This window comes from Somniosus microcephalus, chromosome 14 (assembly GCF_052327205.1).
Source record: "Somniosus microcephalus isolate GS21.2 chromosome 14, FLI_Smic_1.0, whole genome shotgun sequence".
NCBI classification, from domain to species: Eukaryota; Metazoa; Chordata; class Chondrichthyes; order Squaliformes; family Somniosidae; genus Somniosus; species Somniosus microcephalus.
This window is the reverse complement of record NC_141000.1, coordinates 29,392,156-29,407,604: the sequence shown is the minus strand read 5'-3', so window position 1 is coordinate 29,407,604 and position 15,449 is coordinate 29,392,156. Positions and strand designations below refer to the sequence as shown.

Genomic DNA, 15,449 nt, shown 5'->3' with positions numbered 1-15,449 from the left:
CTATCAAGTCTCCTCTTTACCTTCTTTGCGCTAAGGAGAACAATCCAAGCTTCTCCAGCCTCTCCACATAGCTGAAGTCTCTCATCCCTGGTACCATTCTAATAAATCTCTCCTGCACCCTCTCTAAAGCCTTGACATCCTTTCTGCCCAGAATTGAACACAATACTCCAGCTGATGCCTAACCAGTGTTTTAGAAAGGTTTAGTATAACTTCCTTGCTTTTGTACTCTAGGCCTCTATTAAAAAGCCATGGATCCCATATGCTTTTTCAACAGCCTTCTCAACTTGTTCTGCTACCTTCAAAGATTTGTGTACATACACCCCCAGGTCTCCCTGTTCTTGCACCCCCTTTAAACTTATACCATTTAGTTCATATTGCCTCTCCTCATTATTCCTACCAAAATGTATCACTTCACACTTCTCTGTGTTAAATTTCATTGGCCATGTGTCTCCCCATTTCACCAGTCTGTCTATATCCTCCTGAAATCTGTTACCATCCTCCTCATTGTTTACTACATTTCCAAGTTTATTGTTATCTGCAAACTTTGAAATGATGCCCTGTATACCCACATCCCAGTCATTAATATATACTAAAAAGAGCAGCGGTCCTAATACCGACCCCTGGGGAACACCACTGTATACTTCGCTATAGCCTGGAAAACAACTGTTCACCTCTACTCTCTCCTTTAATCCCATGGGCTTTAATTTTGCTAACAAGTCTATTATGTGGTACTTAATCAAACGCCTTTTGAAAGTCCATATACACAACATCAACCACATTACCCTCATCAGCCCTCTCCGTTACTTCATCAAAGACTTCAATCAAGTTAGTCAAACATGATTTGCCTTTAACAAATCCGTGCTGACTTTCATTTATTAGCCCGTACTTTTCAAAGTGTCAATTAATTTTGCCCCAGACTATTGTGTCTCAAAGTTTCCACACCATGATGGGCTGACTAGCCTGTAATTGCCGGGTTTGTCCCTCTTCCCTTTTTTGAATAGGGGTGTACCATTTTCACTCCTCCAGTCCTCTGGCGCCACTCCCATATCCAAGGATTATGGCCAGCGCCTCTGCAATTTCCACCCTTACTTCCTTCAGTAACCTAGGATGCAGCCCATCTGGACTGGATGACTTTTCTACTTTGAGTACTTCCAGCCTTTTAAGTAACTCCTCTTTATCTATTTTATCCTATCCAATATCACGACTTCCTCCCCCTTCACTGCTACATTGGCAGCATCCTCTTTAGTGAAGGCAGATGCAAATTACTCATTTAGTACCTCAGCCATGCCTTCTGCCTCCACAAGAAAATCTTCTTTTTGGTTGCTAATCGGTTGCTACCTTTTTACTATTTATGTTTATAAAAGACTTTTGGGTTCCTTTGTATATTAATCGCTAATTTATTGTCATACTCTCTCTCGCTCCTCTTATTCCCTTTTTTAAATCTCCTATATACTTTCTGTATTCAGCTTGGTTCTCTACTTTATTATGAACCTTACATTTGTCATATGCTTCCTTTTGCTGTTTCATTTTAATCTTTAACTTTAGTCATCCAGGAAACTCTAGCTTTGGATGACCTTCCTTTCCCCCTCGTGGGAATGTGTCTACTCTGTACCCGAACTATCTCCTCATTGTTCAATTACTGTTTTGCTGACCAATTTTTGATTCCAATCCACCTGGGTCAGATCCCTTTTCAACTCACTGAAATTAGCCTTCCTCCAGTTAAGTATTTCTATGCTTGATTGTTCCTTGTCCTTTTCCATAACTATTCTACACCTGATAATATTATGATCATTGGTCCCAAATGCTCGCCCACTGAAACATGCTCCACTTGCCCCACTTCATTCCCCAGAACTAGATCCAACACTGCTTCCTTCCTTGTTGGCCTAGAAACACACTGATTAAAAAAGTTCTCTTGTGCACATTTCAGGAATTCCTCCCCCTCTTTGCCCTTTACACTGTTACTACAGGAAACTTTGTGATATCCGGCACCGACGGGACCAAGCTGTCAAAACTGCCAGACAAACCAGCGCTAATGTTAAAACATACGGAGCTTTTGAGCTCCGTATCTAGCAACAAACCCTGTTGCTTAGCAACAGCTTCTAAACAGTCGGCCGTACCTTGCAAGCGTCTATGTAGCTAAGCAACAGCTTCAGCTAGACCTTGCAGAGCCTGACTGGTGAAAAAAAAGCAATGAAAAGAAAAAAAAACTAACTAAACGGCTCCTGATTTTTGCCGGTGGATCGAGCATTCCGGACAGTTAACCTCCGGATAAACCAAAGTTTCCTGTATATCAGGATAACTGAAGTCTCCCATTATCACTACGCTGTAGTTCTTGCATCTTTCTGTAATCTGCCTGCAAATTTGCTCCTGTATCTCCTTCCCACTATTTGGTGGCCTATAGTATAAACCCAGCAGAGTAATAGCGCCTCTATTGTTTCTTAATTCTAACCAAATAGATTCTGTCTTTGACCCCTCAACTACATCACCCTTTCCAGTGTTATAATAATTTCTTGGATCAATACTGCCACCCCCCCCCCTCCTTTTTCCTTCCCTATCTTTCCTGAATGCCTTGTAGCCAGGAATATTAAGTTCCCAATCCTCCCCTTGTTTGAGCCAGGTTTCTGTTATTGCCACTATATCATAGTCCCATGTGGCAGCTTGTGGCTGCAGCTTATCAACCTTATTTACCACACTACGTGCATTTATGCACATGCACTCAAAACCCATCTTGGACTGCCTCGCTTCCCCCTGTTTGATCCCTCCTGTTGCTGAACTATTCTTTACTCTAGTGCTATTTGTCTCTCCCAGTCCTCTGTGCACCTTGTTTCTCCTCTAATGTTTCATCCTGGCTCCCACCGCCCTGCCAAATTAGTTTAAACCCTCCCTCACCGCACTAGTTAACCTCCCCGCAAGGACATTGGTCCCAGCTCTGTTGAGGTGCAACCCATCCATCTTGAACAAGTCCCTTCTGTTCCAGAACTGGTCCCAATGCCCCAGGAATCTGAAGCCCTCCCTCCTGCACCATTTCTCCAGCCATGTGTTAACCTGTCTTATCCTTCCATTATGTTATTAAATAACAAAATGAACCCTTTTTTCCCCAAAGTTTAGAAGTAATATAATCAGCAGTGTCTGTAGTTTCTCTGTATTGCACCTTCATGAAAAAAAATCACGCCGTTTTAATTTCACAATTTATGTGGTTGGGGGGTTCTGCCAGTTAGTTTGCACATGTTGAACCTGATCATGGTTGTACTGGTTGGGAAAGTGGTGAGAAGACAGCAATTGCATTCATGGGGGTGGGGGGTTGTGGGGGGGGGGGGGCGGTGAGGGAAATTGCACATTTACTTTGGGCAGATTGCACCTGCCTGCTAGCAGATTTCAAAACAGCATTGCCTCTGGACCCTCTCACCCATGGATCATATATGCAGCAGGGGGTGAAAATACTTCTTAAAAATATGGAATCTTGACAAAAGAAGGTGGGCAATGTTAGCTGCTAATTTGAAAAATGCTACGAGGGAAATTTACTACCTTATTTTCTTCCTGTAATTTCATGTTTCAACATCGAGGGGGCCTATTGTGCACAAATGAAAACCAGCGATACTTCATTGTGTCCTTTCTGGAGCGTGAAAGTCCGATAGAAAATCTACTCCAGCATTAAAAAATTATCCAAAAAGCAGCAGGATCTGTGCGTGAAAACCTGCAAGATAACATATATAAGAACATCCTCAAATGAAATGCCCCTTCATGTGACTAGTTAAATGTCAGACTTTTTCCCCATCGTCACTTTATAGAATGTTGTATATTACAGGTAATTGCATACAATTCCGAAGGGAAGAGCAACCCTGGTGAAGTCATGGAGTTTACCACCTATCCAGACAAACCTGGATCACCAACTAAACCTTCGGTGAAGGGGAAAATTCATGCTCACAATTTAAAAATAATATGGGGTATGATGCTTACTCAGATTAACTATAGATTCATAACTGATTTCACGAGATACAGTGGAACCTTGAATATCCACCATAATGGAATGGACACTCCTGACAGATAACGGAGTCTCCAAATTAGACTGCAGATTGCTGATCTGTACCATAAATGCAATGCTTCTCCACAACCACCTGCCTCAGTCCTCTCCAGCAGCACTACCTTCTCTTGCTGTGCTTCTACCTGCAAGATCACAGCACTGGAACAATTGATCTATTGACTGTCTCAACACTTTCCCTGTACACCAGCTTACAACTCCAGCCACTGGCCTGTCACGGGCCCAAGCGAGCTGGCCAAAATACTCCACTGATGCTCTCTGCAGCTTCACAAGGTGAATGCTGAACACAGTAAGTGTTTACATGCAGTAGTCCCATCGTAAGCCAACTGGGAATCAACACTGCGGAGTTGTAGCCTTTAAAATGAATGCAGAGCTTGCTTAGTTAAAACGTGTTGCTGTGCTGCCGAAAAAAGAGCACTTTTGGAATGTAATGCCAACTGGTGTCACACTCCATAACCACTGCACTCACCAACACAGGAGCTCTTTTAAACAGGCAGGCTCTGTGTTGATTCAATGCTACAGGGGCTGATGGGATTGCTGGAGGTGTGGACATGCTCCCTCCAGTGCTCACCCCTGTATCAGGGCACCCTAGAAGGAGCATATTTGGCTGGCCTTCGCGGGTCTGTGAGTAGTTCCAACAGCTGGAGTTGCAGGGAAGTGTGTGGGGGAACTTTAATACACCAAATTAACTGAGCTATTCCAGAGCCAGCTGGCCTCTCTGGTGGGAGCGGAACATTGGAAGTGAGTGACGAACAGAAATGCTGGCAGCCCCTACTTCTGCTGGTCTCCCATTGGATGCAAAAATTCTCATGAACAACCCAGAATGTGAATAATGAGAGTGCAGATAATTGAGGTTCCACTGTATATGAAATCGACTACAAAAAAATGACTTAAACTGTGTGCAACAATGTAAAAGTTCTTTTAACAGAACCATGTTTATCAGTACATGTGCTATGTTTACAAAATTAAGTATCTGGCATTGCAATCATTCGTTCAGTTCTTCTCTTCCAGATCCACCCAAGGACAATGGAGGATCAGCAATTACAAAGTATGTTGTTGAGATGTCAGAAGGTGCAAATGGTAAGATGTTTTCAAATTCAGCTTAAGTTCTGCTCTGAATTAGTCCTTTGGAATGTATAGTTGACTTGGCTCGAAGATGTCAAGCATCTTAAGTAAAAATATAAATGGTGGTCTAGGTGCAGAGTCTGTTTTTGTTGGATCCTACTAAGGTGGAGAGGGGGAGTTAATGTGGTATTGTGATGAATATGTACCTGAATAAGTCTCTGTCTGAAGAGGGGACTGTATTACCCGTGTATAGTATCCAATACTGTACTACTGAATGGGAAGACGGCATGTAATCTTGTACTCAGCCTGTGCTAAGGAATGTACGTACATTAAACATCAAAATGACAGTTTGCTGCCTTTATAGTTCTTAGTTTAGATAGACAATCTTTTCTATAACATTGTAGACCAATTTGCTTTTAGTAAGGAACATGAGTAAATATTACCACCAACATTTCAACTTGTATACATAAAATGTAGCCCGCTTACTACTGTGCTAAATAATGTGATATTGGACTTTGACCTTTTGATTTATCTTAAGGCAATTTAGGAGTAAAATCAGGAAGCATTTTTTTCACACAAAGGGCAGTGGAAATCTGGAAAGCTTTCTCTTTCCCCCCTGCCCCCAAAATGCTCTGGATGCTGGGTCAATTGAAATTGTCAAGACTCAGATCAATAGATTTTTGTTAGGGTATTAATGGCTATGGAGCAAACGCGGGTAAATGAGTTGAGATACAGATCAACCATGATTTAATAGAATGGAGGAATAGGCTCGAGGGGCTGGATGGCCTACTCCTGTTCCTAGTGTAGGAATGGATAGCTATCATGCCTTTATAGAAAGGAGTGTTCTTCTGAGCTGGGAAACGTACTCTTCCTCCAAATGTGCTGTGTCTGACCTGGGAGTATTTGATGCTGACAATGGATATCTTATATGGAAAATGTTTTGGTGCTCAGGACTGACATCATTCATCTTGATGAACAGAAAAATTTACATACAAAATTGTACAGGGCACCACATTGTTGCAGTGCATTGTGGGGAAATGTAAAAATAAATGTGATACGAATTGTATATTTTTTAATTAATTCTCGGGACGTGGGCATTGCTGGCAAGCAATGTTCCCATTCAGCCGCGCAGCCAACTCCATGGCGTTGTAATGGCAAAAACAGCGCGTGCGTGGTAATTTGAATAGGTTCTACAGCCCTTTAAAGGGCCCGCGCACCCTAAAGAAATTACAGGGAGCATTGCTGGCAAGGCCAACATTTATTGCCCATCCCGAGTTGCCCTTGAAATGGTGGTGGTGAGCCGTGTTCTTGAACCGCTGCAGTCCGTGTGGTGAAGGTACTCCCACAGTGCTGTTAGAAAGGGAGTTCCAGGATTTTGATCCCGTGCCAATGACAGAATGGCAATATATATCCAAGTCAGGATGGTATGTGACAGACTAAAGCGACCAAGTTATTTCACATCAGTAAATATATACAAATAAACATAATCTTAATTTTAATGAGCGAATTGGACCGTTTCCAAGAAATCCTGAATGTGTCATTAATTATGTTGTGACACACTACACAGCTGCTTATTTTAAAATACTTGGCAACTAATTGGTGTCTTTGCTATTGAAAGGTGTGCTAATAATCTATTTCTAATTTGTTACCTTTCAGGAAACAAGTGGGACATGGTTTACAGTGGAGCTACCAGAGAATATGTGTGTACCCACCTTAATCCTGGCTGTACATACCAGTTGCGAGTTTACTGCATCAGTGAAGGAGGGCAGAGTTCGGTAATGTTGAAATTTATTATACTTGCCACGTAAATGCCCTCTTCCCATTTCGATTGTAACAAAATGAGTACAAATCTGGCAACCTTAGAAACTGGATACCTGGTTTATTTCAAAAAATTTGAAGAAATCTTAAAAGGCTTGGACTTTCGTAGAGACAATTTCTTACAACACGAGCACCTGTTTCTTGCACTGCGATTTCTATTCACTGTTGAAATAGAGCAAACATTTCCCGTTAATTTATAAACTTCAAATGTGAGTTTTAGTTCCATTTGCTTTCCTTTAAACAAACTAATATAACTGAAATATGAATCCAAAATTATGCTGGGTAGCTATAATTTAATTTCAATAGTTTGAATTTAAAATTATTTTAAATCAACAATGTATAACCCAGGTTCCTTCAGAGGACATAACGCTTGCCTAATCTACAAAGATCTAAACCAGCACAAGTTGCATATCTGCAAGTATTAAACTGCTGTCTAATTTGAAACCATTTCTTTTTGCTGTGCTATGCTGCTGCTCATTAGAGAAATTGCATTTTATTTTTATTTGATAGAACAAAACTAGCGACTCTGTAAATTGATTTATTTTTAGAGCTAAGATAGAATTCAAGAAATCCACTTTGGAGAGTTTTAAAATTGTACCTGCTTACCAATAAGAAGAGATGAAAAACCGGTCCCATTATTTAACGGGAGTATGCACGCAATACTCATTACAGGAAACTTTGTGCTATCCGGAGGTGAGCTATCTGGCAATCTGGAGCCACCGGCAAAAATCAGCAGCCGTTTTTTATTCTTTTTGTTTGTTTTTTTTGCTTTGTTTGAACAGTCAAGCTGTGCAAGGTCTGTAGCTATAGCAACAGCTTCAGCTACAGAGCTTTAGGGCCACACCCGAGCGTTTAGAAGCTGTTGCTAAGCAACAATGTTTGTTGTCAAATACGGAGATAAGAATCTCCGTATCTCTCAACATTAACTCTGGAGAGTACGGCAGTTTTGAGGCAACGGCAGCAGCTCGGTCCCGTGGGTGCCGGATAGCACAAAGTTTCCTGTACAATTCATTACCATTTTTTAAAATGTATATTACTGTATAAATGCTTCAAATGTGAAAAGAAAGAATTAAGTTGAATTTATATACAGTCCCCATACTTAAAAACGTCCATATTTAAAACGGGCAGTCGCTTATATCGGCCAAAACCCGATAACTATTAGCCATTTGCATTAACGTCAGTTTCCAAGTTGTCGGTTATCGGGTCTTAAGTGTTCCGTTTACTTCGGCCAGAAAGAGCTGTGTTTACTCACCTGTGATATTGTATGTGTGAAGTACACATGAAAAACTGATGCATTTAAAAAATATATATTTATATTGGCTTTTAAACAGTCCATTGGGAGAAGATGAACTAAGCACCAAAAACTGAAGGACAAATTAAGCAGTGTACAGGAAACTCTTTACTATCCGGGACCGGCGTGGTGCCGGTTTATCAAAATGTCCGGATTACAGAGAGATATAGTTAAAAGGTGCAAGAGCTCCGTACACAGCAACAAATCCAGGCTTCCCTGTTGCTTAGCAACATGTGCAGGAACTCCGGCCACAGACCAAGCGTCCCTGTTGCTTAGCAACAAGTGCACGAACCCCAGTTACACAGCCACAGATCCAAGAACTGCCACTAATATGAAGTAAAACTTACCTGAACCTACTCCTGAATTTTGCCGGTTAACAGAGTTTCCTGTATTATCCAAGGGAGAAATTCTGTTGTGCTCTTCTAAACTGCTGCCGGTGTCCAGACTCTAGGGCAGGAATTTAACTCAGGAGACGGGTTGGAGGCGGGACTACAATTTTCGGGGTTGTAGTCCCGCTTCCATCAAGATGCGGCCAATCTACACGATTTTAACTTGATTGACCTTGTTGAGCCCGCCCAGCGGGCTCAGCAGGCCAGTTAAGGGCCACCCGGCAACAGGTGACGTCACAGACTGAAATTTCATCTGTCAAGAGCTTTTGACAGATGAAATATCAGTGTTTCACAGCTGTTTGAAGCTGTCAAACACTGACAGTCTTACTTCTAACCTGAGTCCTTCTCCACAGACTCAGTTAGAAATCCCTCCTGCACAGAAAGCTGTCACTTTTGACAGTTTGCAGCCATTCTGCTTTCTGTGCCGGTGAGATGAGGGATTCCCAGAACCTAAAGGAAGGAAGGCTGAAAAGGTATGTAAAACTTATTGAATCACTTTAGACACACCAAATGCACTCATGCACACATCACGACATCTCGACCCCTCCAAGTCCTTCAACCCGACGGCCCGCCTCCTCTAACTTGGCGTGGTTTGGAGCCGTCGGGAATCCCACACTTCAACATCAAAAATAGGGATTAGGCTAAAAACTGCCTGTTAACTACCTGTTAACAGGCAGTTAATTGGCACTAATCCCTTCCTGCCTCGGGTAGGCGGGTCCCAGTGCGGGGCGAGTACGCGCCTCCTTTGAAACTGGCATGGAGGCGGGTTTGGGTGCGGGAAGGGGTCGGGACCCCTGATTTCGGGATTTTAACCCCCCGCACACCTCCAATCCCGACTCCACGGCAAAATGAAAATCCTGCCCTAGGGCTTTGCCAGTGTCCAGAGCTTTCTATTCAAACTTCAACAAGGAATGACGTGAATAAGTAAAGAATTCAATGGAATGGGTTCTACATACACCGCACAATTAAATAGTGTTGGTGGGGCCGTGGGTACGCTGCAGGTGAATGACTGGCTGTCTGGAATCGGGTATCAGCGGTGGTCCCTGAGGCTGCCAGCACTGAGTCACTAACAGGATTTTGTTAATACTGTAAAGGGAATTGACAAAACTGATCTTTGATTCATTCAGATTGGTCACTAAGCAAAAAAAAAATAGGGACCCATATTTCAGTGCTACCCCATTACACTGGCCACTGCGTATAGCAAGCAAATCTCATTCGCACGAACACGCCTGCTATAAGCGGTTGAAATTTTACTGCCTTACACGTTCTCAAAACATCCCAAAGCACTTCACAGCCAACAGATTATTTTTGAATGCAGTCACTGTTGTTTTATAGGTAAGCTCAGCAGCCAAATTGCACTCCGCAAGGTCCCACAAAGAACAATGAGATAAACAACCAACTAATTGGTAGTGACGGTTGAGGGATAAATGTTGGCCAGAGAACTCCCTCCTAGTCTTCGAATATTGATATGGTTTCTTTTACATTAATTTGAACAGTCAGGGCCTCAGATCAACATCTTATGCAAAAGACCGCATCTTTGATAATACGGCACTCCCTCAGTACTGTATTAAAGTGGCAGACTAGATATATGTGCTCAAGCCCTGGATTGGGGCTTGAACCCATGACCTTCTGACAGGGTGAGAGTGCTACCACATAAGAACATAAGAAGTAGGAGCAGGAGTAGGCCATACGGCCCCTCGGGCCTGCTCCGCCATTCAATAGGATCATGGCTGATCTGAACCTAGACTCACGTCCACTTCCCTGCCCACTCCCCATTACCCTTAATTCCCTTATCAGCTAGGAAACTGTCTATCTCCGTTTTAAATTTATTTAGTGTCACTGCTTCCACAGCTCTCTGAGGTAGCAAATTCCATAGATTTACTACCCTCTGAGTGAAGAAGTTTCTCCTCATCTCAGTTTTGAAAGGGCAGCCCCTTATTCTAAGATTATGCCCCCTAGTTCTAGTCTCACCCATCAGTGGAAACATCCTCACCGCATCCACCCGATCAAGCCCCCTCACAATCTTATATGTTTCGATAAGATCGCCTCTCATTCTTCTGAATTCCAATGAGTAGAGGCCCAACCTACTCAACCTTTCCTCATAAGTCAACCCCCTCATCTCCGGAATCAACCGAGTGAACCTTCTCTGAACTGCCTCGAGAGCAAGTATATCTTTTCTTAAATATGGAAACCAAAACTGTACGCAATATTCCAGGTGTGGCCTCACCAGTACCCTGTATAACTGCAGCAAGACTTCCCTGCTTTTATACTCCATCCCCCTTGCAATAAAAGCCAAGATTCCATTGGCCTTCCTGATCACCTGCTGTACCTGCATACTAACCTTCTGTGTTTCATGCACCAGGACCCCCAGATCCCTTTGTACTGTAGCACTTTGCAGTTTCTTTCCATTTAGATAATAACTTGCTCTTTGATTTTTTCTGCCAAAGTGCATAACCTCACACTTTCCAACATTATATTCCATCTGTCAAATTTCTGCCCACTCACTTAGCCTGTCTATGTCCTTTTGCAGGTTTTTTATGTCCTCCTCACTCACTGCTTTCCCTCCCATCTTTGTATCATCGGCAGACTTGGATACGTTGCACTCGGTCCCTTCCTCCAAATCGTTAATATAGATTGTAAAGAGTTGGGGTCCCAGCACTAACCCCTGCGGAACACCACAGAGCCAAGCTGATACTTGTGTGATTATATTATGTCGAGTTGGAAAAGGTTTTGATATTTCTGGTCCTGAGCAATATGCCACCCTCGGAATTAGACTTACTTTTCTGCACCGTTGACTTACATTCTGTATATCGATGCTGCTTTGGGTTTTTTAAATGATGTTCCTTTCACGTTAGCATAGTAACTAATTTTTATGATGTACATCTTTTACAGGTCTCTGAAGCATTACTAGTGCAGACACCACCAGTTCCTCCAGGACCTTGCCAACCACCAAGACTCATGGGTAAACCACGAGCGAGAGAAATACAGTTACGATGGGGTAAGAACCATTTGTCTCGAACGTGTGTTTTGTTCCATGATGGTATGTGAAGGCGAAAACCGTGAATGAGTTCAGCCCAATGATTATAGATGAGTATTTATGTTGAGGCAGCACGCTTCAACAGAAGTCTATCCTTGTTCCACTCTCTCAGCCGTGTGCCTGATAGAAAATTGGGTTTTTCTTGGAGGAGCATCATCAGTTGAACCATAAAACATCATACTTAGCTGAGCAATTTTACATATCTAAAAATTTGTTTAAAGATTTATTTTTCAGAAATACATTATTTGAATGGGTTCTTCTAAATTTATGATTCAAAACTGGAGGTGTGCAGTTTATAAAGAATTACCTAATTGCCTATTATTCCTGCAGTTCTCTGTTGGTATTAAAAAAAATATTGTCCACCAGTGCCAAATAACAATTAAGTGCCTTGGAATTTAAACACTTGAGCTAAATCTTCATAATCTTTGTAGCTCCCTGCAAAGTAAGGAATCTCGAGCAGTTTTTGTTTGTATGTCAATCTGGAGACAGAGAAACTACACGAGATGCTTGAGCTGTGCAGCCCAGAAATAACACATTGAACTATGACTATCTATCCCTTTTCCAAAGCTGCAAATTAGCATCTGAGGACATTTCAACCTTGTCCTAGACTTTTTACACAAATATAGATACTAATTGCTTAAATTATACAAATGTATAATTAGTACCAAAGTTGGTAGCAGGTAAAACTGTTTTAATGTAACTAAGAATAATAATTCCTGGTAAAAAAAAAAGTTTAAAAATTGGGTACATTTATCTGAATCTTCTTTCTCTGTCTTCAGATTTGGATAGTTAGTCATGTAAATACTATTCAATGAAGTGTAATAATTACTACTGAATATTTAATTTCACTCACTACTGATAAACTATAAGAACATAAGAAATAGGAGCAGGAGTAGGCCATACGACCCCTCGAGCCTGCTCCGCTATTCAATAAGGTCATGGCTGATCATCTACCTCAATTCCACCTTCCTGCCCAATCTCCATATCCCTTGATTCCCTTAATATCCCAAACTATCTAACCGCTTGAATGGAAATTAGATCCTATATTATATATACTGCGTATTATTTTGATGTATTTTTCATGTTTACTTTTTACCTTGATGAAGTACTTTGATAGAGCATATGAGACTTTAGCAGCCTAGAGACAGTATAGTGTGGAAGCAAGTCATCCTTGGTTCCGAGGGACTGCCTAAGAAGAAGAGAGACAGTATAGTACTTGTACAACAACATGTCAAATGCCTAAAGCAGTATCTGTGCCCAATATTATTAATGTGAGCTCTATTTAACATCTCTCAGGAATTTGATCTCAACAATAAAAAATAATTGTGAGAATGGGGCCCGTTGTGAATTCCGGGGTGTTTAAGCTTTACATCTCAGTGGGGCGCTTAGTTACATGGAGCTGCAGATGGCATCTTAAAAATCCAACATTCATTGTCAATTTGCATTGTGCAATTAAAAACAGAAAGCACACACCATAAGCGAAGTTACAAACTAACAGCTTGAATTTGTGTTTGCCGCTCTGTTTCTCTTTTCCAAATGTTGTTGGATTTGCCTTTTTATATTTAGCACCACCAGCAGTCTGTTCAAATACTGTTCCTTCACTGATGGGTTGACGATTTATCCACCAATGAGGCAGCAGCATTTGAGAGATATTTCAAAACTGCCAGTCCTGCCAATTTTTTTAAAAATTCGTTCATGGGATGTGGGCGTCACTGGCAAGGCCAGCATTTATTGCCCATCAATAATTGCCCTTGAGAAGGTGGTGATGAGCCGCCGCCTTGAACGACTGCAGTCGTGTGGTGAAGGTACTCCCACAGTGCTGTTAGGGAGGGAGTTCCAGGATTTTGACTCAACGACGATAAAGGAATGACGATATAGTTCCAAGTCAGGATGGTGTGTGACTTGGAGGTGCTGGTGTTCCCATGCGCCTGCTGCCCTTGTCCTTCTAGGTGGTAGATGTCGCGGGTTTGGAACGTGCTGCCGAAGAAGCCTTGGTGAGTTGCTGCAGTGCATCTTGTAGATGGTACACACTGCAGCCACGGTATGCCGGTGGTGGAGGGAGTGAATGTTTAAGGTGGTGGATGTTGTGCCAATCAAGCAGGTTGCTTTGTCTTGGATGGTGTCGAGCTTCTTGAGTGTTGTTGCAGCTGCACTCATCCAAGCAAGTGGAGAGTATTCCATCACACTCCTTACTTGTGCCTTGTAGATGGTGGAAAGGCTTTGGGGAGTCAGGAGGTGAAACACTCGCCGCAGAATACCCAGCCTCTGACCTGCTCTTGTTGCCACAATATTTATGTGGCTGGTCCAGTTAAGTTTCTGGTCAATGGTGACCCCCAGGATGTTGATGGTGGGGGATTTGGCGAAGCAGGAGAAGCTAGTAGCATAAAAATAATTAATTAAACAAGCTTTATAAAAATATATAAAGCAGCTGAACCCAGCAGCATAAAAATAAATATATAAAGCTGGGTCAGTCCAGCAGCATAAAATAACTAAAGTGGGCTGCGGCAGCAGAATAAACAAAAATAAATAAATTCAAACACACGGGCAGTGCTGCAGGAAGATAGATCAACGGAACTTGCTGAACTGGATTGACAGATCTTCTGTGCTATATTTTGGACAGCTGTGATCTATACAATGTAAAGGTGTCTAGTAAATCAGTACCATTAGTGCCTTAGCAAACATCAGGATTCGCTATAAATTTACATTTTACCAGCTTAGCCAAAATGATTTTAACATTTTAATTGCCTTAAAACATCATTTGATTTTTTTTTTAAACTATTCAGAATTAATCAAATGTTCTCATTAATATTGGTAGGGAATGTTTCCACATTATGATAATTATATGTATTGTCATTGGTTCAGTATTTGATAATTGAATAATGATTGTGATCAATGCTGAATCTGTGCAGATTGGCTGTATTTCATAGAGATTTATAAGGCTTTTCATAAATTTTAGTTGCACATTAGTGCTAAATCCTGGAATGAGAGTGGCGCAGGAACCATTTTCTTGTAGTATATTCATGAAAAATTAATTGTGACAGATCATGGGGAATATTTTGATTAATACTACATTTTGAAGATGCTTCTTTGGTACTGAGCATTTGTCTTTTACTGCACAGCCAGCATTAGAAATATGCATAGATCACTCTGGGTAGATGTTGTATGATCAAAGGTGTGGATGCTTTTCAGATTCACAGAGACATTCTGTACTCTTGAGAGTAAAGTCATTTCCTCTATTCCTAATTTGGACCTCGCCACTCCCTATCTCTGTAACCTCCTCCAGCCCTACAACCTATCGAGATATCTGCGCTCCTCCAATTCTGGCCTCTTGCATATCCCCAATTTTCATCGCTCCACCATTGGCGGCCATGCCTTCAGCTGCCTAGGCACTAAGCTCTGGAATTCCCTCCCTAAACCCCTCTCTCTTTTAAGACGCTCCTTAAAACCTACCTCTTTCCTGTCCTAATATTTCCTTACGTGGGTCGCTGTCAAATTTTGTTTGATAATGCTCCTGTGAAGCACCTTGGGACATTTTACTACGTTAAAGCCGCTATATAAATGCAAGTTGTTGTTTAAATTAGAATATTTAGATGTGTGATTTGTCTCATCAGGCCATCCTCCTATGATTGGTGGCTCTCAAGTAACAAGTTATAGGTTGGAAATGTCTGCGTCAGACCTGAATGATCCCAAGGAAGTATACCAAGGACCCGACACGGAATGTACAGTCAGCAGCCTGCTTCCAGGAAGGGTGTACAGTTTTCGACTTCAGGCTGCAAACAAAGCAGGGGTAAGAGTTAAAAGGGTTCTGTA

The 15,449-nt window shown here is 41.9% G+C and overlaps 1 protein-coding gene across 2 annotated transcripts in view; it reads left to right on the top strand.

Moving 5' to 3' along the window:
* The window catches only part of fndc3a (fibronectin type III domain containing 3A), a 347,342-nt gene that overhangs the window by 302,637 nt on the left and 29,256 nt on the right, over positions 1-15,449 (top strand). For both annotated transcript variants that reach the window (XM_086006446.1, XM_086006447.1), the window contains 5 exons: positions 3,806-3,944; positions 5,051-5,119; positions 6,761-6,879; positions 11,495-11,600; positions 15,251-15,426. In XM_086006446.1, the coding sequence (XP_085862572.1) occupies positions 3,806-3,944; positions 5,051-5,119; positions 6,761-6,879; positions 11,495-11,600; positions 15,251-15,426 (609 nt within the window). The remainder of the gene's footprint in view (positions 1-3,805; positions 3,945-5,050; positions 5,120-6,760; positions 6,880-11,494; positions 11,601-15,250; positions 15,427-15,449) is intronic.